The sequence below is a fragment of the Kwoniella mangroviensis genome, chromosome 2 (genome assembly GCF_000507465.2).
Source record: "Kwoniella mangroviensis CBS 8507 chromosome 2, whole genome shotgun sequence".
Classification (NCBI taxonomy): domain Eukaryota; kingdom Fungi; phylum Basidiomycota; class Tremellomycetes; order Tremellales; family Cryptococcaceae; genus Kwoniella; species Kwoniella mangrovensis.
Window position 1 is genome coordinate 1,012,511 of NC_088828.1, and position 23,858 is coordinate 1,036,368.

General features: G+C 43.5%; 8 protein-coding genes across 8 annotated transcripts; 5 read left to right on the forward strand and 3 right to left on the reverse strand.

The window, feature by feature from the left end:
• Positions 1-1,492: 1,492 nt before the first annotated feature.
• On the forward strand, positions 1,493-2,449 carry I203_107232 (uncharacterized protein; the record flags this gene model as incomplete). The annotated part of the gene is made up of 3 exons (XM_019145317.1): positions 1,493-1,508; positions 1,609-1,908; positions 2,064-2,449. The coding sequence occupies 3 exons, from the start codon at positions 1,493-1,495 to the stop codon at positions 2,447-2,449; spliced, it is 702 nt and encodes a 233-aa protein (XP_019005136.1).
• A 2,007-nt stretch (positions 2,450-4,456) lies between these two features.
• I203_107233 (uncharacterized protein) lies at positions 4,457-6,362 on the forward strand (the record flags this gene model as incomplete). The annotated part of the gene is made up of 5 exons (XM_019145319.1): positions 4,457-4,666; positions 4,834-4,930; positions 4,988-5,516; positions 5,581-5,766; positions 5,831-6,362. The coding sequence occupies 5 exons, from the start codon at positions 4,457-4,459 to the stop codon at positions 6,360-6,362; spliced, it is 1,554 nt and encodes a 517-aa protein (XP_019005138.1).
• Positions 6,363-7,023: 661 nt separating this feature from the next.
• On the reverse strand, positions 7,024-10,112 carry I203_107234 (uncharacterized protein; the record flags this gene model as incomplete). Its single annotated transcript, XM_065518152.1, has 13 exons — positions 7,024-7,400; positions 7,603-7,681; positions 7,758-7,884; positions 7,927-8,035; positions 8,118-8,256; positions 8,328-8,399; positions 8,542-8,683; positions 8,770-8,938; positions 9,042-9,214; positions 9,291-9,370; positions 9,487-9,860; positions 9,943-10,007; positions 10,078-10,112. 13 exons carry the CDS (start codon positions 10,110-10,112, stop codon positions 7,024-7,026), a joined length of 1,941 nt encoding a protein of 646 aa, XP_065372882.1.
• Positions 10,113-12,271: 2,159 nt separating this feature from the next.
• On the forward strand, positions 12,272-14,401 carry I203_107235 (uncharacterized protein; the record flags this gene model as incomplete). The annotated part of the gene is made up of 6 exons (XM_019145321.1): positions 12,272-12,669; positions 12,757-12,942; positions 13,022-13,218; positions 13,299-13,439; positions 13,500-13,577; positions 13,647-14,401. 6 exons carry the CDS (start codon positions 12,272-12,274, stop codon positions 14,399-14,401), a joined length of 1,755 nt encoding a protein of 584 aa, XP_019005140.1.
• Positions 14,402-14,997: 596 nt separating this feature from the next.
• On the forward strand, positions 14,998-16,290 carry I203_107236 (uncharacterized protein; the record flags this gene model as incomplete). Its single annotated transcript, XM_065518153.1, has 1 exon — positions 14,998-16,290. The coding sequence occupies one exon, from the start codon at positions 14,998-15,000 to the stop codon at positions 16,288-16,290; it is 1,293 nt and encodes a 430-aa protein (XP_065372883.1).
• Positions 16,291-16,539: 249 nt separating this feature from the next.
• Positions 16,540-17,778, reverse strand: I203_107237 (uncharacterized protein; the record flags this gene model as incomplete). Its single annotated transcript, XM_019145323.1, has 2 exons — positions 16,540-17,700; positions 17,770-17,778. 2 exons carry the CDS (start codon positions 17,776-17,778, stop codon positions 16,540-16,542), a joined length of 1,170 nt encoding a protein of 389 aa, XP_019005142.1.
• A 524-nt stretch (positions 17,779-18,302) lies between these two features.
• I203_107238 (uncharacterized protein) lies at positions 18,303-19,236 on the forward strand (the record flags this gene model as incomplete). The annotated part of the gene is made up of 2 exons (XM_065518154.1): positions 18,303-18,655; positions 18,705-19,236. 2 exons carry the CDS (start codon positions 18,303-18,305, stop codon positions 19,234-19,236), a joined length of 885 nt encoding a protein of 294 aa, XP_065372884.1.
• A 270-nt stretch (positions 19,237-19,506) lies between these two features.
• On the reverse strand, positions 19,507-22,620 carry I203_107239 (uncharacterized protein; the record flags this gene model as incomplete). The annotated part of the gene is made up of 2 exons (XM_019145325.1): positions 19,507-22,172; positions 22,257-22,620. 2 exons carry the CDS (start codon positions 22,618-22,620, stop codon positions 19,507-19,509), a joined length of 3,030 nt encoding a protein of 1,009 aa, XP_019005144.1.
• Between the last annotated feature and the right edge of the window lie 1,238 nt (positions 22,621-23,858).

Below are 23,858 nucleotides of genomic sequence, written 5' to 3' on the forward strand. Positions count from 1 at the left end.
TTCGTCAGGCAATGAATCGTTTGCTCGATTGGGTGTCGATTCGAATCACTTCCTCCACGAATCGGTTCTATTCTCTTGTGGTCGCCCACGTATAGTACATCCCATTTTAAAATAGCAAATATGATTGAAAAATTGAAGAAATGCTTTATCTATGATCTCCTGTGTACTACATATTATCAAATATATCATCTCAAGCATATCGTGTGTGTCTTAATTTGTGTCTTATAGTTGAGATATTGAAATAATGGGCAGATATGAATTTATGGTACGTATCTGTGAAAATACATAGCGAGTCTGTATGGCACGCATAACGATGAACGTACTCCTATGTCACCACGCCATAATGCAGGCATACGAGCATAGTCAAGATGGGATATGAGCAAATAAGGGTCGAAGCTGAGGGGAGAGGGACGAGAATGATTTTCACGGTGAAGTAACTTTTCATACCGTACAAAAATGACGTGAACCCTACCGATGGGCTATATCTTCTCGTGGAGACACAAACAAACAACCTGTTTCTCTCGTACATACATGCATGCATGCATGATGTCTGATGTCTGGACGATGGACGATCATATTCCTATCCTTTTGATGCATTCGACCAAACATTCCTTGTTTTACATCTCATCATCATCTTTCATCAACACATCTTCGACAGAAAATTGCTGGTTCATATTTATTTCTTGTTCAGCTCGGGCCAACTTTGGATCGTACACCATACACCACCACACTCTTTTACAACAATCCAACCATACTGATCACATTCACACTCTTTTCGACCATCGACTATCAAATCACCATTTACGATCTGATACGTATACTGAAGATCTGAAACGACCTTTACTCTCTTTGCCTGTCAACAAAACAGACACAAACGTCCCTTGCGATTGTCTGTATCGGTACCGAACCAATACTCCGCCGGTCTACCCTAACCCTCCTCTCCTTAACGCACATACCTTCTTACCACTTATTCGGTGTCTAGTCCGATCGCATAGCTCACACAACTCTTTAAGAAGGGACATCTGCTCAAGGCCTCGATTGGAGAAAAGATCATAGCGCTATCCCGCCCTGTCCTTTTACACGATAAATTCACCCTTCGACGTGAAAGATCCATTTCGTCAAAACGACTTGATACGCATTCTGTAAATGTGTTTGTAACCAAGTAAATCACAACCTTCTTCAAATTGAAAGCCCAACTCTAACGATCACACTCATTTGTTATAACGACTGAACTTCAAAATACAACACCTACTAAATATACACTCTTTTCAACCACCTATCGATAATAATCCAAAGAGAATTAGAACCACTATAGCTATCCGCACCGACTCGACTGTCACTCTTTTAGCTTAGCTTGAATATCTGGACTAGTACCAGAGAACAATCAGAGAAAGAACGATCTCTGAAAGAACGTAATAAAGGAACAATCGATCCTTTCATCTCCTACTTCCTATCTTAGGATCTACCAAGGAATATCCACCAACAAGTCAAAATGCCTGAACGACCTCGTGAGTTACCTTACCAAACCCTACTCCCCTTGTTCTCTCTTGCTCTCTCACTATCAACAATATAACCTGGCTCCAATATTGAAGTCATTCGTTTGAACAGGTCTTCACCTAGATTTCAACTCACCTGTCACCCCACCTCCAATCTACTCACCATACTTTACCCCTACCTCACCTCCTTCTTCATTCACTTCCACACCGACCAGAAGATCCTCCACGTCAAGTACTTCAAGCTCGTTCGATAGTCCCAAGACGCCCAGTACGCCGAGAATCGTCATGGGAGCTATGGTATTTACGCCCGAACCGAAGACGATCAATGGGACTGGGATGGGAAATGGGGAGGGGGATGAAAGTGATTGTGAAGAGGGGGAGATGAGTTTAGAAGTTCCAGGGATAGTGTTGAGTAAGTATCATTCCTTCCAATAGTCGATCCTTTTTCCTATTCCTATTCCTCTCCTTGTCCTTCTTCATATATCTATCATTTCCTTGGCGAAGATATTTTGAAATACCGTATATGAATCTCGTTCTAATCAATTTGACCCTTACTTCAACCCATAGCCGAACCACCTCGTCCACCTTCCCCTCGACTACCTACCCCACCACCTAAACAGGTGGTCCTCCTCGCTCCATGCTCCTTACCACTCCCCTCTCAACAACTGACATCGATGTCATCTTCGAAAGATTCCAAAACCAAGACGCCCCTCTCCTTCTCGAGTTGTCAGCAAAATCAAGGTGGTAAACCTCAATTCTCCAATACGTTCCTCAAATTACTTGGTCATCCTCATTCTCAACCTTCCTCCAATGCTGGCAGTAGGACGAAGCGGACTTCGTTGAAGATGATACTTCTGTTGAGTATCATGATATTGGGTGTGTGGCATTTATGGAGTACTTTAGAGGTAGGGTTGACCATCGGCTTAGTAGAGGAAGCTTCTCTGATATTATAACCACACGACACAATCCTCATAATAATCATGAGGTTTATGCGATGTAAAATTGTATATGTCAATTTTGTTTCAATAATTCGTATTTTCGTTTTCCTTCTTTCGCTATTACTTTACCTTACCTTATCTACACGGACAATAATCTTCTTCTTGTTCATATAGCCATTTTCAGTAATAACCTTTATACTCGTATCTCTATTTCCACCTGTTGATTCCCTTGTCATAAAACCAAAATACTTGTTAAAGGATTAACGGATTTACGGATCGTTTACGTCTATCTATGTCTTTACGCTTTTGTACGACATGTTATATACATACTACTTTACATGAATATCAATGTTTTTGTATATGTTCTGCTCGGATATCACTCTTTAGATGATACATACAGATAAAATACATGACATAACATGAAATGATGTGAGATACATGAAAACAAATATGGGATACACAACGAACTTTGACAATCTCGACTGACAACATGGTACTATTCATCTACAACAGCCTTGACTAATTGTTTACTGACCTGCTTTTCTTTTCGAACTTCCTCGTCAATTCTCAATCCAATCAATCACTCGAACAAAACATCTTTCAGACCCCATCTCTCAGTATCAACCCTCACTAACCCATCCATCTCATCATTGATACTCTTGCACTCATCCCACACATTTTTGACTTCATTGATCTTCATCCCCTCATATTTGTCTCTTATAGCTTTACATCGCTTGTTGAAACCTTTCAAGTGATTTTTACTAGATATCACCAAATCATTCAGCACAAGAGGTTTATATACGATTATAACACGTACCTCTCTTTATGTAAATCATCAATTCACTTAATAGCTAATTTACTGAACTGTCCACGAGCCATTCGAACTTGTGTTATCGGTAACCCTAATCGTCTTTTGGCACCTTTGGTCAAAACTTGGAGAATATATACCAAGTATCGTCAATCCACAAAGATCAACCAGTGTACAGTATAACGATCGTTTCACTCACATTATGAATTTGGGATAGAGTGTAACTCGATCACCGAGTTACGTATGAAAGATCAGCTAAGATTTTCACCTCATGGAATATGACAGCTCTTACTTGCTCCACCTCACTTGCCACTTTTATCTTCACCCTCGGACCTTCACTTGTAGCCTTGATCTCCGCACTATTACTTCTCCTCCTCATTCTTTTATTCGCCTCGGTACTGCTGCTGAGTGCACTTTCATCTGACTTCATCTTCTTTCCTCTGCCATGATCCTTTCCGTCCTCCCTGTCGGACCTGGACTTCGACTTGGATTGAGGCTGGACAGGCTGTAATTCTTCTTTTCCTACCGAAGAAGACGGTAACAGAGCGATTCTAGCTTTCTTTTTGCTTCCAACCTCCCCACATGAGGTATTCGTGAAAGACAGTATAAGAGAATTCCGGGTCAAGCTGCACGGTATATCAATACAATCAGCAACGTCCCTCTGCTGCCCGAGGGGGTGAACTATTGTTCATCGTATAGGTGATAATGATCACGCGCGTATCAGTAGAGCTTCCAGCTTCTTCTTTCCTGCAGCCCAGGAGTGCAGCCGACTTGAAGATGGACATGCAGAGTGGAGGTCAAACGCGATGTCAAGCTGTAAGTGGTGCTCACATATAACAAATTGTGGCATCGGTTGACTCGGCCGCTGTTGGTGATTTTTACCTTATCGGGTGATTTCCCCTTCATGCCACTTCCCTCATCCGGTTATGTGCGATGATAGTGATGTGATAGTGTGATAGTGCACTTCGTCATCGCTCAGTTACCGTATTGGGGAGGGTGTCCCACTTTGGTTGTACCGGGCTGACCGGTGTTAGTACGAGATAGCACATCAATCAATCAGACGATAGCACATCATCCATCTATCTCTTCCTTTCTTGCTTCATCTCTCCATTATCCAGTTCACTTCATACATATACATCCACATCAGAGGCTACTTCATCGTTGTACTATCCATCCTCTTTCTTTAGACAAGTAGAGTTATCAATTCGCACAGGATGCGTTTCCAATTAGCTACAGCTTTACTCTTGCCCACCCTGGCTCTTGCCACCCCTATCAACCCTTCTTCCGAGGAAGGCAAACTAGCTCCTCTCTCAGAGAGCGGTGAACACATCGATGACGCTTACATCGTCGTCTTCAAGAAGGGTATCGACGCCAATCAGATCGCTCTCCATCTCAGTGGAGTAGAGCAAGAGCACGGTGCCGATGTGAGTTAACCTCGATCTTATCGTTCAACCTACCATACATCCCTATCACTACAATGGAGATGGGGACCTTTACGGTACTCCTCACGCAATTGCTCAACTTCCCACTCATACATTTTCACCGTTCCATCATCACATGATCCGCAGCTGATACATGCATATCTCTACAGCCCCTCTATTCATTCTCTTCCAACGGTGAGGTAGAAACCGGCGGTATCAAACATGTATACCAACCTCCTACCTCCGATAATGGATACTACGGTTATGGTGAGCACAGCTGCCAGCATAATCAAGCAATCAGCTGACAAATTGCTCCCCTCACAGCTGGTAAATTCTCTGCCAACACTCTAAACACTATCCGATCTTCACCTGAGGTCGAATATGTCGAGCGAGATCAAATCATGCGTACTCAAGATATCCCTCATGGAGTCGACGACTGGCTTTCTTCCGCTATTTCCTCATCCGATGACGAAGGAGAAGAACTTGCCAGCGAGGGCATCTCCACCGAGAAAGGTGCTCCATGGGGTTTAGCCAGAATCTCCCACCGAAACGAATTGAAATTGTCCACTTTCACCGAATATCACTACGACTCTCACGGTGGTGATGGTGTTACCGCCTATGTCATCGATACCGGTATCAACATTGATCACGTCGAATTCGAAGGTAGAGCTAAATGGGGTAAAACTATCCCTAAGAACGATGTAGATAAGGATGGTAATGGTCACGGTACACACTGTGCTGGTACCGTCGGTTCAAGAAAATACGGTGTAGCCAAGAACGCCAAGTTGGTAGCCGTCAAAGTACTGGGTTCGAACGGTTCTGGGTCAATGTCCGATGTAGTTGCTGGTGTCTTGTGAGTTGAATCTTACAGTTCAATAGTATCTACATATGCTTACTTTACCTTTAATTCTATACAGATGGGCCGCCGAAGCTGCTTCCGCTGAAAAAGCCGATGCCGCCAAAGAACTCGCTGCGACTGGCAAGACCAAGTACAAGGGATCCGTCGCCAACATGTCTCTCGGTGGCGGTAAAGCTAAATCCCTTGATGATGCTGTCAACGCCGCTGTCGAAGCTGGTCTTCACTTCGCTGTCGCTGCTGGAAAGTGAGTTAACCGAGGGCACGAGAAGACAATCGTCACTAACTCATTATGTATTTCTACCTGACAGTGACAACAAAGACGCCTGTAACTACTCTCCCGCTGCTGCTGAAAAGGCAGTCACCGTCGGAGCTTCCACCTTGGGTGACGAGCGAGCCTACTTCTCCAATCACGGTAAATGTGTTGATATCTTCGCTCCTGGATTGAACATCTTCTCAACTTGGATCGGTGGAAACCAAACTACCAACACCATCTCTGGAACTTCCATGGCCTCTCCTCACATCTGTGGTCTTCTTGCCTACCTCGTCTCCATCCACGGTACCGAGACTTTCAACGCCCTCAACATTCAAGATGAGACCACCTCAGCCACCGGAGGATTGTACGCTCATGCTTACTCTTTATTACCTAAACTTGCTCAAGCTGTCTTACCCACCCCTGAGACCGAAGTCAATCTCGCCCCTGTACCTTCGAAGGATACTTTGACTCCTGCCAAACTCAAGAAGGCTTTGGTCGCTTTGGCTTCTACTGGTAAACTCACTGACCTCCCTGCTGGTTCACCTAACCTTCTGGCGTACAACAACGCCACTACCCACACCAAGTAGGTTGGTTAGTTACCTAGTATCAAAGGAAGAGACACGGTGAGGAAGGGGGTGATGATCATATAAGAGAGAAGTCGAGGTATATATATATACACAACATTTAGATAACCCATCTTTATCTTTCCTCTTCATTCTCACACTCGTTCTGCTTCTTATAGCTTAGAATCAAACACAATGTAAGCATTTTAAGAACTCGTGATTCATCTTCTCATTCCCTTTTCATTTTCATTCTCGAAATATTTGTACGATATGTTTTTGAAGAAGATGATCATATAGCATGTAACAATTTGTGGACGGATATACTGTGCATATACATATCTGTATTTGGGGGTTTCCCTGGCGTGAATGATTCTCCGATAAGATTATGGTAGAACTGACGGTCATGTCAGTGCATCTACTCGTTAATCAATTCTGACTTGTTTTACAGTTGTAGGTGATACTTGAATTCATCCTGGTACCGTACAATAAACTCAATTGTATTTTTCCTTATGCGATGATCATCGTACTCGTCGTACGTAAATTTTATCAATTCAATTCAAATGCATTATTTATCTACTTGTTTATTTATTCTATATACATCGAGATCCCTTTCCTCTCCTTGAATTTCCCTTCCCTTTTATCCATATCCATAACCCTCAGGTGTACTTCCACATGAGTATTCCACTTACAAAGCCTGAGCAATCATTTCTCTCCATTTCCTCTGAACCTCCACAGCCTCTCTGAAAATCTTATATTTAACATCCAACAATTTTCTCTCCTTCTCTCCCAACTCGTCAGAACGAGGTTCGACAGTCTTACCAGGATGAGTCATGGAAACCATGACGTCCCATAATTTGTTTTTATCTTTCTCACTCGCAGCTTTAGCTTCTTCCTGCGAGGTTATCTCTTGAGATTGTCTCTCGAGTGAGATGTCATATGCGTATTTACCTAACATCGCTGCTCCCAGGACGACCGCTGCGGAAGGTTGAGGTGGGATGATGACGGGCATTTGAAGGACGGTAGATAGGAGTCTCATGAGGGGGCCGTTCTTGGCTTGAGAACCTATAGTGTGATATGGATGAAGTAAAGTCAGTATATTCAGTCGTGGTGATATGGTTTAAGGAATTTCTCTCTTCGTTTTGTCTCTTTGCTCTGATGTTCGTAGTTTAATTGTCCACTTGAACCTATTTCTTCTCTTCCTGCCTTGCCTCATCACATTTTCACAGTCATATCCCCGTTATATCAAAGAAGGAAATCAACCCACCACTCATATAGATCGAATCAATCTTATGTCCCTTGGCATTCATCTCATCTACGATATGTCTCGTTTGAAGTGCGATCGCCTATTTGGAATCATCATTGATTCGTCAGCTGAAGAGTTATATTCAGACCCAGATGTCTAAGAAGGTGACAGCTCACCTCGAGCGTAACATTGAACTTAGCTGCCAAATCACTCAAACTATCATCCAAGGTCAAACCAACGATGGAACCTTTCATTCGAGGATCGGCTAGAGGGGATCGATTTCCTGATAAACCACAAGATGAGCTAAGATGGTCGTGATCGAACAAACAGTGTGTGATAGCTCACCGTGCTATAAATACAAGATGATTATCAGTCGGATTGATCTTATCTACTATCATAGCCGGAACATGACTCACCAAATCAGGATAGAAATGTAAATCCTTGGTGAGATGAGCTGATCATCAGAATTATCATCAATCAGCATCATAATTACATCTCGTATAATTATGTTAGACTCAGATGATCGATGAACTCACTCAAAGTAATTGCATTCCTCTCTTTCATCATTTCCTCCAATCTATCACCTAACAACTCGAAAGTACTTTTACCTGATTTCTTAGATAACTCGACTAATTTAGGGTACGCAGGATGGGTTTGCATCATGAAGTCGATGAGCTAAAATAATAGCGAATCAGCATACCATCCTAGTCCTGATCGTAATCTAGTTTAGATTGTCAGATACTCACTTGTCCTGTGGACGATTGACCACCTTCGTTCATCCATAATCCAGGGAAGACGGCATCTCGATAAGGACCCCACTGACATTCACCGACATCAGCTATTGTCTACAGTTGCAAGATATCGGTAGCTGCAGCAACTCACAACACTGCAAGAAATCATCTCAATAGTCAGCCTTTCCTCTGTCTGATCAATTATGTCGAAATCGACTCACCCAGGAACCAAGATACCTTCCTTGCTCTGGGCAATATGACAAGTACTCGTACCGGCAATAGCAGCCAATCTTGAAGATGCATCTTCAAGTGTGGGTTTAGGTTGTCCTTCGCCCTGAGCAGCTGCTACAGTACCTATCCATCCTGCGTATCTATTACCCGGGACGAGTTATCAGTCTGGATCATTTCGCCCAAAAGTCTGCTTGGCATAGGAAGTATTGGGTTTGAGACCACTCACGCATCAATGACACCACTTCCTACTGCTGTACCTTCTACCAAACCCAATGAATCCGCGGCAGCTTTGCTCAAGCCTTTACCAACTGGTTGACCAGCAGTCAAGACCAAACCGTTTTTACCTGGTATACCACCTAATTGTTCGAAATCATTCTCGACCATTTGTTCGAGACCTGGAAAAGTACAGACCAAGTAATACAGATCTGATCAGTAATTTGGATCTCACAGCGAATGTCTACAAAGGAAACAACCGCGATATGATCATACTCAACTCACCAATTTTGTTGAAGAACCTAGCTGACCAACCATCTTTACTGACCTCTTCTTTATTCCCATCGCACTCATGTACCATCTTCGCTCCGGGTGGTACGAACGAGCATTTACAAGTTAAGGAACATGCTGATCTTGCCAATGAGGAGGTGGCATTGTAAGTCAACCAATCTGGTAAACTATATACCAAAATCATCAAATATAAGCTAAGTTCGACTGTGATTATTGGTATGTAGATAGGTAAATATAGCTTACTCAAAGAACATGGAGTTTTTGAATTCATCAGACTTCATGTGTTTCGATAACCACAGAGTCTTTGGGATTTCCATTTCGAGCTATGATTATCATTACATATCATTTTATCAGCTTTCCCGACAATTAACTACGCCAAAGGGTTTTACAAAGAGCCCTATTGATACTGGGAATGCTCATGATCAAAGACAACACTCACACTCATAGTTTTACCTACAAAGCCCAATACTCCCTCTCCGGTAGAATTGATTTTCTCAGCCTCTTCCTCAGCTCGATGATCCGCCCAGAGAATGACATTCCATACGTCCTTCTCTGCATCTTCTCTACCCAAGTTTTCATCTTTCTCATCATCCTCGGTCAAACCTGTTCGAGAAACGGATACGGGTCTACCATCTTTATTGACCACGGCGAGGGAGCAGGTAGCATCGAATCCTATTCCCTTGACTTGCTTGGGGTCTATCCCGGAAGATGCCAAGATGGTCATACAGCATTTGGCCAGGGATGACCAGATGTTTGACGTGGATTGTTCGAAGATCCGATGGTCGGTTGGTGATCTATGAGTGAGAGTTGCCTCTACAGAATTAACATGGTCAGGCAATCATCAGTCATCAGTGTATGGTTGTACATTTAGATGTAGATGTATAAGTTGACCCACCGGAATGCTCAGCGATCAACTTTCCATTTTTATCTACCAGACAAGCTCTGCCTGAGCCTGTACCGCTATACAAGTAGTAAACGATATTAGCTGGTGATATAGGTCGAGAATGTAATGATAGGGCTGCCGACTTACACATCGAATCCAATATAGTATTCCATTTCGCTCATTGTGGTAATGACTGATTATCGAATTCTTGAAGTATGGGTGAGGAGGTTTGATAGAAGATAGAAAAGTTACTTCGATAAGATATATATGTCCTTCTATACTCTCCTTTCTTCTCTGTGTATCTACAGCAGTGAGACGAATTGAAGTAAAGGATCCAGAACTTTTGGGTTGACAAAGGGATGACAGGATAAAAATGAAACTGTGGCTTATGCTCACCTCACTCATGATACACTCGTGCTCGTAGCATAACTATGCTCCACCTGGGATGATAAGTTGGCCCCACATCCCGCATCGCACATCGCTAAAAAGTATGTTACTGTAATTGGTGTTCTTTAAGCTTCTTTGGAGAGGAGATGAATGCCACATGGTTACCACCCTTATCACTTTCCGGTGGATTCGGGCCAACTCAACCGAATCACCATCCTTTGCAAAATTGGCTTCATTCATTTGATTCCGTTTGACACTCCCAGTATAGGTTGTTGTTTTGTTGATTCATTATGTGGATGTGAGTGAGTATCGTATAACATATGCCGTAGTTGTGACTATACATACATCTGTAGGGGCATATATCATAATTTACGAGATCACCACGAATCTTGTATGTTCAAACTCCTGTATACATCTCGAGAATCGACGAACAAGGTAAATAGTGGACGTTTCATCTTGGCATGAACTCATGGATTGCATGACCGTGCATTCATATAAAGGTACAGATAGTCAACGTAGACGCGGAGATCCGTGCGGTTGTCTCACTTTATGAGGAAACGTCATACAACAACTGATGATCATCGTCAATCGTCTTTTCGTATACCCATGACAAGTGTATATATATATATAGTACTGACATCTGCAGTTGAGAACTTTGCCATCGCTCTAATCGCAGTGTAGACAAGCACTTGCTGTTCACAATCTCAGTCTTTGATCTCGACTCTCAAACGAAGGCACTGACTGGGGTGCTGTAAATTCAACGTTTAACTTAGCTACGTTTTCTACCCTGAGAAAACAAAGGATCAAACTTGAAATTCAACTACGCGACTTGATTTTTTTTCACTTTGACTTTGTGGAAAATCACTCCGAAGCATCCACACCCTTCACAGAATTCACATCGACCCTTGATCAACTTCTCCTCACCTCAGTTCCCACCCATTTTTCTAGGGTCAACAAGAGGATTGTGTACGTTGGACGATCATCACTTGGCGTCTACGTAGCACAGTATAGCCCACACGAAGCCACGTTCCTTCAATGACTTTCTTCCAGGTTGATATAATCCGCAGTTCTTCGTAGTTGCTCGTAGTCTCTTTTTACGCAGGCCCCATTCAGCCTTTTCTTTCGATCGATTTGGTTTATAGTATAAGACTAGACTCATCTTGAAACGTCTATCATCTCTTTCTTGGACGGAAAACATCTATTGTCTTGCATCTTTTGGCAGGTCCAATCCAACCATCCCATCCCATCAATCCATCAAACCCGAAAATATATCCTCGTTGATCGAGTTATATCCCAAAAGACATTAGAACGTCTCACTGCTGGTCAGTCAACAACCTTAACTTCGACCCATCTTTTCGCTGGATATAGAAAGCGGTATCGATAACTGGGAAAAGAGTAGATCAAAGTCTGGATCTAAGATAGTTTTGTTCGCTTTGTTGATCGTGAGTACACATCTCTACGCCCTGTGCTGTTATTCCACCCTGCAATTGTGTGTGTATTACCATCCTTTGAATTCATCTTGAGATGATGCCAAGTAAACCGTTTGGACGTGTACTATGGTACTACTGAAACACCTCAAATCCTCTAGTATGAGTACGGTACTTGTGTACAAATTACACATCATACCATACCATACCATACCATACCATACCATCGTTCTTCCTATACCACCTTTATACGACTCCTTTCACTCTCGGTGTGTACCAAAAAAATCCTTCTTTTATTCTACACCTACCATCACCGTAATCTTGTCATTCTTTTACTCCTTGATGTGATCAACTTAACATCACTGCCAAGGCTTGGTTCACGGGAAATCACACAAAACGAAAACTGACCTTTGTCACTCTTTACACTCCCATCATCCCGTCGTCCTGACATTCCAACAGTCACACTTCTCATTCTACCCAACATCTCAATCTCCCGAAGTAGCTGGCTCTTCTACCCTCCACACAACATGTTGATCTCCTTACTCCTCTTATCGACCTTACCTCTCGCCCTCGCCAACCCTCAACCAAATGGGCCAAGTCCAATCTTACCAGCGGAACCCTCAGCACTAGCTTCCAGCTCTAAAAGAGGTATAACAGCTACTCTTTCTCACGGTCCGGGCACAGCTCGACGTGTCAAGGGGTATGCCAAAGCCAAGAGGGATGTTCCTCCTCAGAGACTACGACATCGTCAGAAAAGACATTCGTCCTCCAGTCTTCAGACTAGAGCCGACGACGAAGGTTTACCTCCCAGTTGGTTGTTATGGGCCGGGGCAAGGATAGACTCGAAATATAACAGTGGATCAGGTGGTTTCTCAGCTGCTTACGCTAAAGCTATAGATAAGAGGGCTGATAATGGAGAAATAACGTGGGTAAACACTACTTTGATATAAAGCACTTGACTGGATTGTGAATGAAGTTGAGCTGATGATATCTTTCATTTATCCATGGATAGACTAACTAACCATAATCTTGATACATCCTACTCTGCCACTTTGAACGTCGGTACACCCTCACAAAGCTTGGACATTGTCTTGGATACTGGATCATCCGATCTTTGGGTAGCTTCTGATGCGTGTACGACGGGGGCTTGTACTAGTATGGATACATACGATGATACGTCCAGTACATCTAAGGTCAAGTGAGTAGCAGCAATTCATAGATACAATGCAGTCAGACTAGACAGAGGCTGACGATCAGCTGCTGACTGCCTGGTGTAGCCTGTCATCTTCATTCTCCATCGAGTATGGATCTGGAACAGCGGCTGGATCTTTAGTGCAGGACTTGGTCACTCTAGGTGGATACTCGGTAGCCTCCCAGACGTTCGCTGCATGCGATGAAGTCAGTTCTGGTTTGCTTAGTACTGGTGTCAGTGGGATTATGGGTTTGAGTTGGCCCGCTTTGGCTTATTCCAAAGGTGGGTGAAGATCTCAGCTATGATCGAATCCTGAACCCTTCTTTCTTCGGCCAATCCTGCTAACGCCACTGGTATCACAGCTACACCTTGGTGGGTCACCCTCGCCAAGTCATCCTCATGGTCCGAACCTCTATTCGCTTTCCACTTGGCTCGATATCGAAATGTAGCTGGAGCAAGCTCCGTTGAGGCAGATGGTGGTGTAGCAACTTTTGGATTTTTGGGTAAGCCTCGATAATCATCAATCGTTGACTTTGCACACTCGGCTAAATCTCTCATCATAGACTCTTCTTTGTATTCTGGTGATGTCACCTATGTCTCAGTCAGTGGTAGTGCTCAATACTGGCAAATCCCTATGGCCAGTGAGTATACCGTACATTCTTGCGATACTGATCAAGTACAACCAAGCTGATCTCTCAATTGCTTACTAGGTATGACCATGCAAGGAGAGACCGTCTCACTCGGTTCATCCAACATGGCAGCCATCGACACCGGAACAACCCTAATCGGAGGTCCAGAATCAATCATCGAAGCTATCTACGCCAATATCCCAGGATCACAACGGATGACCGGATCTTACGCACCTTATTTCGCTTATCCTTGCTCTACCAATGTCGACTTCGAAATTACCTTTGGAACCTTCACGATCAAAATCACTGATCAGGATTTCAATCTTGGAAGATACACCTCGGATACAACTATGTGTACCGGAGCGGCTTATGTCCAATCCCTCTCTTCCAGCTCTCCTGTACAGTGGATCGTCGGAGACGCAGCTCTCAAGAACACCTACACCGTATTCCGATACAATCCCGCGGCAGTTGGGTTTGCCAACCTCGCTGGAGCCGTCACATCCTCCGAGGCGGCCGCATCGACTACTATACCTGACGCTTCTGCCATCGCTGCTACCTCTGTTCCTGCCACTACCTCCAAATCTAGCAGTTCAGCTTCAACCACTTCGAGCTCAGCTTCGAACGCTTCCAGTACTCAGGCAAGTGCTTCGGTAGAGTCCCCTCATGTGGTTACTGCTACGGATGATACTTCAGCTTCAGCTACTTCCGGCTCGGACAGCTCTGCAAGTGCTACCTCTTCATCCTCCGGTTCGACCTCGGGCGGCTCGAAGGGATTGGCTGTTCCTGCATTTACGGTAGTATTGGGTTTCGTGGGAATAATCACCTCATTCCTATAAGCTCCGAATTTGCTTGCCATTCCCTCCGCTACGACATGTGTATATATTAGAAAGACATAGATATTTCTCCTATCATGGACAATAACACATACATTATTCTACGGGTCATAACCGTCATAACCTATAAACGTATATTATACGTCCTTATTACGAAATAGAAATGATCGACCTCCTTCATCACAACCTTTCTTGGAGTGCTTTATCGTTGCTGTAACTATGGGATCACTATACTCGTTACTTCCCAAATATAACATACATAGTTGTCTATACATTCATACAGTACGTGCGAAACCACACATATCATGGGAATAGAGCTCAGTAGGGTAGCATATATGCATTGATTTTTCGCTGGCGCTGAATGTTTTGGGAAGCAGGGATCAGACCACACATAAAGTACACACGGACACACAGACATATCATCTACCTAGTCGTAACCTCGTGTCACCCGTTATCAGTAGAGTACCGTCCTGCGACTGACATTGACTCTGACTCTGTTCATTCAAGGACTTTGTCACTTCGTGCATGCTCATATATTCCGGCTTATCACCACGGGTACGATCTTCTTCGATACCGTCCTGCAGCTGTTAGGTTCCAATATGGCAAGATCGGTAAGTCTGCTGTTTCCATTATCAGTCTGTCGAGTCAACACAGCAAGCTCACGTCACGTCGAACTCTCCTGGTTTCAACAGACTAGAACGAAACCCAAATCCAAATCCAAGTCAAGCTCTTCTCGTACATTCAAAAGAACAGATCAGATTACCTCATCCTCAACTCAATCTGCTGGTCCTTCTTCTCACTCTCAAGCACAACCAACATCCCTGCCTAACGAGATCATCCTCCAAATTTTCACTTGCCTCTCCACCGACCAAGCATCCTTACTATCCTGTTCTCGAGTATCCAAGACATTCCACAAACTCTCTTCTCCACTCTTATGGCATCATCTCAGACTATCACCCTTCTTCGCCGAACCTCGACTCGTCAGTGCCAACGGTGTATATGTATATCGTAAGATTGAAGATCCTCAAAAGGCACACTGTGGTTCAATAGGAACAGGGAAGAAAGACCTCAAGCCCCTCCTCAAGCATGTTGAGAAGTTTTATCTCGAATCTCATACACCTGAATGGTGTTTACATGGATATAACACTTCGCTGAAATTACCAAATTTGCAAATACTCGAGTTGGATATACTCTCAATGCGTAAGCAGGATCACAGAAAGATTCATCTCAGTGATCCAACTTTGACCTCGAGAAATCAATATAATCCAAATTGTCGTCTACTCAGAGATCTCACGCCATCAACTATCGTTCTGAGAGACAATTTCAATAGGGGTTTAGATCTTTGTAAAGGATCTATACCAATATCGATATGGAAATGCGTCGAGGAACTTGTATTGGTCTCTCCAGTAAGGGATATACCATGTTTAGAACTTGAACCTGTAGCTGCGCCTATACCAATCACCCTGAAGAATCTCGAAAGATTGACATGGATATTCCATCCGCCTTCTACCTCAAATGAAGGTGAGAAGGTGATGTATAAATTAGATGCACCTCATCGACCCGACTTATACAATGCTATCCAAATTATCAACCTCATCATTCAACTGAAGAACCTTCAATCAATCAAGTTGGTCAATGCCGGTATACTCGCTAGTTTAATCGAAGAGAACTCAAGAGCGACTGAGGACCAATTGCATTGGGAAAGTAGAGATTACATCTTAGGTAAATTTGGGGCGGAGACTAGGAAGATGGGTTGGACAGAAGGGAAAATAGGTGAATGGAAGGATAAGATTGAGTTTTTGACGTTTGAGGAATGGGAGGGAGAACAGGGCTGGGTGGGGAGGCTTGAACAAGGGGAGGTGGAAGGGTGGAAAGAGGCAATGAGAGGATGAGTTAACTTATAGAACTTGAAGAGAGTAGCTTGTCGAGTGTAGGTATCGTTGGTCTATTCTATTCTGATACGGTGAAAGAGAGAAATAGGAGTGGGATTGTTTGTTATTACAATAATACTTGACCCTCTTCTTCACCTACGTATCTGACAAAGGCCATGATCTCAAATTAAATCGATAAACCAGTCACTCTCATCATCCATACTGTGAATATATACAAAAGCATGACCAGTCACATATGCCATGAGCACTCTATCCTCGTATCCCCGAATGACGTCTGTCGATGACTTTTTTCCATTCCAGCAATTCCCTCTCATCGAATTTCCCTTCCCATTCACCTCTCATTTCGATCCATTGGTACATCGTCAGGAATCTAATCTGTCCCAACCTTTTGTCAATATCCTCCCTTCTCATGCCTAATTTGATGGCATATTTGACGAACGTGCGTTTGATATGTTCGACGATCGCTTGGTGATCAAATATGAATTGAGCGGGGTTGACGATAGTGAAAGGTACATTTTTAGTTTGCTTTAAGCTGAATATGAAGGGGAACAAATAGTATGCCTTGAAGTAACACATCGTAATATTGAGTGATAAATTCCTGGTATGGATCGGACTGAAGATCCAGGTGATTGATTCTAACCTATCTAATAGCATTCCCGGTAAACCGAGTCTCATATGGTCTGCATCGTCTGAGCCGAAGTCGGAAGATACGAAAAACAAATCATGCACATTTCTCCAGATTGATAATGGCCAAGTGGACGGACGAGACAAAGGATTGGTCGAAGTCTCACAGTCTCTGATTATTATAGTTGAAGGATGGATGTCAGAGATCAATTTGCAGCGCTCTCCTGCACGGTCATGACACGGTGAATGTGGATGATCCCAGGTGCCCGAGTTCAAGTTGATTTGAAGGACTTGTAAATTGGGTAATCGAAGTACACCTTTCATATCTCCACACCAGTTATGATTATGATGATATAGTGTGAGATATTTCACTCTTTTAACCAAACCATCAACCCTTTTCGATTTTCCAGAACACAGCTTGTCGAGTATCCCTCGGTATATCGATAATCTATCTGCATCCCCTTCATCGTCGCGACATTTCGACCATGGTGAAAGGTTGAGATGGCTCCATAGAAGAGGCGCAGAGACTTGGTGAAACCTCTTCGAGACTAGGCAACATGATAGAAGGTCGTCTTTTGTGTCGTTGTCACATGATACGTGAGAGAAGATCTGATCCAGCACTTCAGTGGGGAGATCTAAGACGCTGATGTGATTCTTGATGTATGGTCGTTCAGAACCAAGTTGAGGTGTTTGAGGGCCGGATATGACTGAAGTTGGGATTGATTTGAGAGCTCTTTGGGATTGACGAGTGGGGATGGGATGGGTTGGAGTTTTCTTCTTTTTGGACTATAAACAATATTCATGGACGGTCATCAGCTGGGTAGAATTAGGAGCTGATAGATCAGAATAACCTACTTTAGCCATCGCATGGAGGATACCACCGTGTCTATCGTCACTAATTGTTTGTGATCAAGCTGTAGGGGGAGAGAGCTGAGGAGTGAATGCAGGAAGGAGGGAAAGAAATGCGCAAGGACACACATTGATATTCATCTGGTAGAGTGAATGATCGAGACCAGTCTCGGTTACGGTTATCAGCTGACGTAACCAGGGATTAACCACGTTTCAGTATGCCACACCCGTACGCTCTGTACATTACACTGTATGATCAATCAGAAGGGACCTTATCAACTTGCTGACATCCAGTTGACATCTGCTCGAACGTCCGCAACCTCACGCTACTTTTCAGATATCGACATTGATTCTCATGATGGAACGCGAGAATACGAGTTCGTGAAAACAAAAATAGCCTCTTGCAACTCAGTCTCACCTGCAAGGACTTGTATGAACTCGTTACTCCTTTACTATGGCTATACATCTCTCTGACACCTTGGTCAAGTACGTATGAGAAGAAGTATTATACGACATTCCAAAAGACCCAGGAAGGATACATGCAGAGGAAACTCGAAGATAAATATCAATATGATGGATCTATCGGTATATCCCCTACTCAAAGACATCTTCCCAATTCACGATTATCCGAGTTGTTCAATTATGTCAAGGTATTGGATATAGAGTATCATAAGGTTACATGGTGCCGTAGCTCTTTCTTCGATGAGGATGAAAAACTACCATCACCATCCCCCTCATTTGAGAGATTAGATACGTTACATCTCAGATATAACGATGATCAATGGCCTACATCAACACATCCAGGAAATCATACTGTACCATGTCGACTACTGCTATCCCTCCGTCCGACAACATTATATATCCACGTACCATCTTTAGAATTCATCTCAAGGTTCCACCTACCGGATGACATACTAAACAGCGGATGACATACTAAACAGCGTACAGCATGTTATATTGATTAGTGGACCAAGATTATATGCTATCCCGGAAGGTCAATGTACATTTACCGAACCGGTCTTGGAGGCTCTACGAACTATCAAATCTCTCACTATTCTTTTCGAGCCTTCTACACCCAGTCCAATTATGGGGAAAGCACCCATGGCCAGTAATCCGAGTTTATTTAACGTTTCTTTCATCTCGTCAATCACAAAGTGTGTGAATATAGATACTCCTGTGCATATTGTGAATGCAGGATATATCCAGAAGATTAGACATAGGGGATCGACGAAGAGCATTGAACGATCACATCAAGAGAGTATGAGGATTATCAAGGGGCATATCGAATTGACTTGTAAGAATCCCTACGCCGATAAGGTCGGCTGGTCGAAATCTAATATACAGAAAAGGAAAGATAACTTGATATTCCAAACCATGGAGGGATGGACAGACAGTGGTGAATGGGAAGGGAAAATGAAAGCGGAAGAAGTGATGAGATGGAGAAGTGTGATGAGCAAGGTATTAATGTGGTAGTAATGAGATTTGCAGCTCGAAGGGAGTTGTGCTTATTTTTACAGTACTATAATAATGCAATAACGCAATGCATTCTAATTCATCGACCATATATTCAATTCATAACAAATGTCCATTCGGTTCTGTTTCGTAGTGTATTCGTAACGAGATCGTTCAATGCGATAGAAGGATAAGAAAACAAAATTGAAAGTGTTACAACTGAATAAATGAATTGTCCAATGTCGGTACAGCAGGGTATATCGAAACATATTATATATACTGGGACCTAATCTAAGCCGTGATTTCACTGGTCATGATCAATCGATCAATATCCTCTTCACTCCATTCATCCCACTGTTGAAAATCCAATCCTAGACTTTCAAATTTCAAACTCCTCAATTGCATTTCTTTACTCAAACTTGAAAATTCTTTACTGTCGGAAGCAGGCAAGGGAGGAAGTGGTATATCCCTTAAAAGAATTAAGGATTCTCTATCTTTGGACGCTGATCCTTTCTTGTTATGTTGATATGGTGTCGCCTGGTTGGGTCTTCTTGACGAATGTAATCGCTTTAATAACGCTTCAGGGGAGACGAACCGATTTTTCGTGTTTACCGGTGTAGCATTCGTTATAGTCGAAGTTTCTGACGAGTGAGGGACAGCTGGTAATCGTGAGGGAGTTTCAACCAATACTGTATCACTGGGTAATGACTCAAGATCATAATCGTATTCGCAATCATCCTCAACCCTTACTTGTTGTTCTTCGCTTGTCGTTCGAGAAGATGATGCTTTAGGTGTAGGCTCTTCGTCTTCTTGTACAAGATCAGGTTGATTGGGGAAAATCTCAGATGATTCTTCCAAAGGAGTTTTCAATTCCTCAGCTTCTGATTCAGTCTCACTACCTCTTCTCTCGAACAACTTCGATTCTCTCTTTTTGTCCTTCTTCTTCAAACCATCTGCCTCCCGATCTTCTTCGTTTGGTACATGGTTGCCATCCGTTGGGGAAAGGGGGCTTTGGAGGTTCATCATCATTGGATTACCCAACATGACAACAGCTTCTACACTCCTTCTCAATCCCTTTGTAGGGACGATGACGATATTCGATGTTTTACCGGGTGGCGAAGACAGAAACTCCTGTAATGATAAGGATTGTGATGGATCTCTTCTGGTTCGAGGCGAGACATGCATCAATTGCGCATGGGCAAGTTCGTGCTCGTCATCCTCTTCTTCAATATCAATATCGATATCAACGTCGTCGATGTCAACCGTTGAGATTGACTTGACAGACTGAATGGGTGACTCGGATGAAGGACCCGAACGGGGAACTGAAGCCGAGACTGGGCTCGAAAGAGCTTGAGTATCGGAAGAAACTTCGAAAGCGGGTAATAATGATTGAGGTTCATCCGTAATCACATTTTCTGTCGAAATGATGTTGGTATGATCTGCTAGACCTTCCACGTTAGACTCGTCCTCTTGACAGAAGGTGAGTGACTGGATAGCTTTTAACGATTCACTTCTTCTGGGTAATCCAGTAGGTGTCAACATTTCATCGTTGTTATCCGTATCTAGTGTTTTCGACTTTCTCGGACTTATAGGTGAAGCAGATTCGATCGCTTTTCCTTTCCCTTTGGCTTTGATGTCCTTACTGTCCTTGTTCTTCTTAAACGCTTCAGGTATATCAGGGACCATGGGCACCGGTGAGCCAAAGGATGCAGTAGCGGATACAGGTGTAGAATGCGACTTCTTCTTGAATGCCTGAGACATGTTGGACAGTGAGAACCTCTTGCTTAGACCTCTGAGTTGAGCCGGTGCGGACGAAGGAGTTGTCGTGATGGATGATGATGTTGAGATATCTGTCTTGCCAGTCGTAAGTGCCGGTGTGGTAGGTGATGGGCTTGTGGAAGGTGAAGAAGGTTTAGCGACTTTGACATCGATCTTGAGTGAAGGTTTAGATCTTGCTCTTTGCAAGATTTTCTTTCCCTTGGAAGGCTTCTCCTTCTCTTGTTTCACCGGTTGATTGTCCTCAGTTGGCTTTCGTTCTTGGAGAGGAACAGCTGGTACGGGAGGTATCGAAGAACTAGCTACTACAGCTTCAGGAGGTGTGGATGAGCTGAAGAAGAACTTCTTCAACGACTTTTGTTTTCGTATAGGTGGCCTGGAAGGAAGGTCGGGAAGGGGAGGTACTTCGACGTTCTTTAGACCAGAAGAAGATGAGAAAGCAGCTGATAGTGACAGAGCTCTTGACCTTCGGATGGCCTTCGGTACGGGTGTCTTGCTTGGTGATGTAGGTGTATCACTGCTCTGAGGAGCTGGCACAGTTGTGCTTCTTAGAGGAATAGCAGCTACTGGAGCAGATTGTGCAATGTTGATATCAACATCTGGGACAGAGGGAGGTGTCGGTATCTGATCGATGTCCATATCAATGGGAGAAGCAGTCAGCTCCTTCTCATCATCCAGAACATTCTGCTGAGGTCTTCGTTCATCGAGATTGATTTCGTGCTGTTCATCATCCACTCTCATCCTCTTATTAGCAGCGATTTCTTCCTGACTCTCCAGACTTCTCATCATCCCACTAACGACGATCGCAGGCGGTGATCGAGGCGGACTACCAATGGCATATTCGCTTATCCTCTTTCTCCTATCTTCATCCACCTGTTCACGCCTTTTGGGCATGACGACGTTCCCGCCACCAAATGCAGTGGAAGACCAACCAGTAGAGTTCCTCGAGAATTTCGGTGGGGGTAAGACGAAGCCGTCGGCCATACCTGCCCAAGTGGGTGATTGGGAGTATATGCTCTGCGGACGACGCGGCGGAGATTGAGGTGGAGAGCCTGGTCTTGTACTAAGTCTAGGTGGTGAGGTGGGCGGTGAAGATGGAGCTGAGAGGAATGGGTGAGGTAAGGTGGGTGGTGGTGAGGCGAGACGAGGTGGGGGATATAACATGATAGGTTCGGTTTGTTCTATATGAATTTGACAAGTCAGTCAACCAGAAAGCTTGAGTGTAACCAACGGTAGATGATAAGGAAGAGGTAACGAAGACATACCTTCTGGAGGTGGTACTAGTCTAACTCTAGGTAACGTCCTGACCCTTTCCCACTCCAGTTCATCTTCAATCCCAAATCCATGTTTTATACTTGTTGAAGGCCCGAATATCTCTTCTGAGCGATTGACCATCATGATAGGTACACCAACTTGGTTTTTTTTTACCGTACTTACTGGTCGTGTAGAGGAAAAAACCACTGCTGAGGTCGATGCAGCATGTATGGGTTGACCGTAAGGTGATGTTGATGTAGAAACAGAAGAAGGTGTACGTCGTAATTTTGATAAGAATGATCGTTTATGCTGTAGCTGTTGAACAGTTGTATCTGGAGTTGATCTAGTCAGAGGTGCACCCAAATCCAACTCCATGTTGACAGACTGTGTATATGGTTGAGTGATCCGGCTTCGGTGTTGAAGGATGTTTTCTTTGTTGATCTGTTGATCTATTGTGTTCTTGTAATGTTCCTGGGTGATTTACTGGTATGATCAAAGAAAGGGTTTTTATGGTTATTACGATAGAATGGGTAGATTTCTAGGATCTTATGTTTGTTTACCCCTCTTTCACTTTTTCTCCGGGTTGCACAGGATGGTATGTCCGGCGATATCAATGCACTGCACTGATGGAGAGAGGATAGGGAAGGAATCGGTATATCAGCAACGATGAACTTTTGACAATCATGAAACGGGTGTAAAAGAGGAAAAGAAGAAGCACGCAGAAACAATGAAAGTAGTAAGAGGGGTGCTGAAAAGAATGCGATACATACAATAGCGAATGCAGACACAGACACAGAACCAGAGCCTGGTAATCTATCAACTGAGTATCGATTGATAACTGATCTGCCAGCTCAAGCCCTTCTTTTCTACTGATACAAGCCGATAAGTGTTGATATCGGGATACAATGTACCAGAGAGGGTGCTAACCAGGATTTTGATTCCCAATATCTTAGTGACCGTATATTATTTGTTTCTTGACTTTGTTACGTATAGGTATGCCGATGTGAAAGCGCCTTTATTATGTTTGAATTATTCCAATTTTGACTGAACCGAATAGTGATCTACCACCACCACCGAGACCACCACAGTTTGTTTAACCGTCAGTTATGTATAAGTGGATAGGTCGTGTTGTTATATGATTGACTTGGCTTGAAATGGTCGTTGAATAGAACGAAGGGTATATACTAATAGCTACAAGAAGATGGATCTGATTGTATTTTCGAAAGACAGGATGAGAATGTGATGTAAGAAAGACAGAAGGACAGGTAGGTACAGAACATACATACATATACCTATTTGAGCAGTTGGCATTCCCCACCTCCTAGGGCAAGTCAAATCAGCTGCTACCGCCTAGTGTCTTTAGAAGGACATCATAAGACGGATTTGATGGCGCACAATCCACCAACAAGCCTCACGCTTCCTCCTTAAAAGGTACTTTACCAGAATGGTACAGTAGCTGTTACTCCGCATTGTTAGACCTCTCTGACCATCTTATCCCAACCCATCCCTTGGATTAGCTTGTTCATTCCTTCCAATCTTTAAGCAAGCAGAAGAGCGTGAATGACTTTTTAAGGGTTTTTGACGTAAACAAACAACAATCAAAAACAAAACAA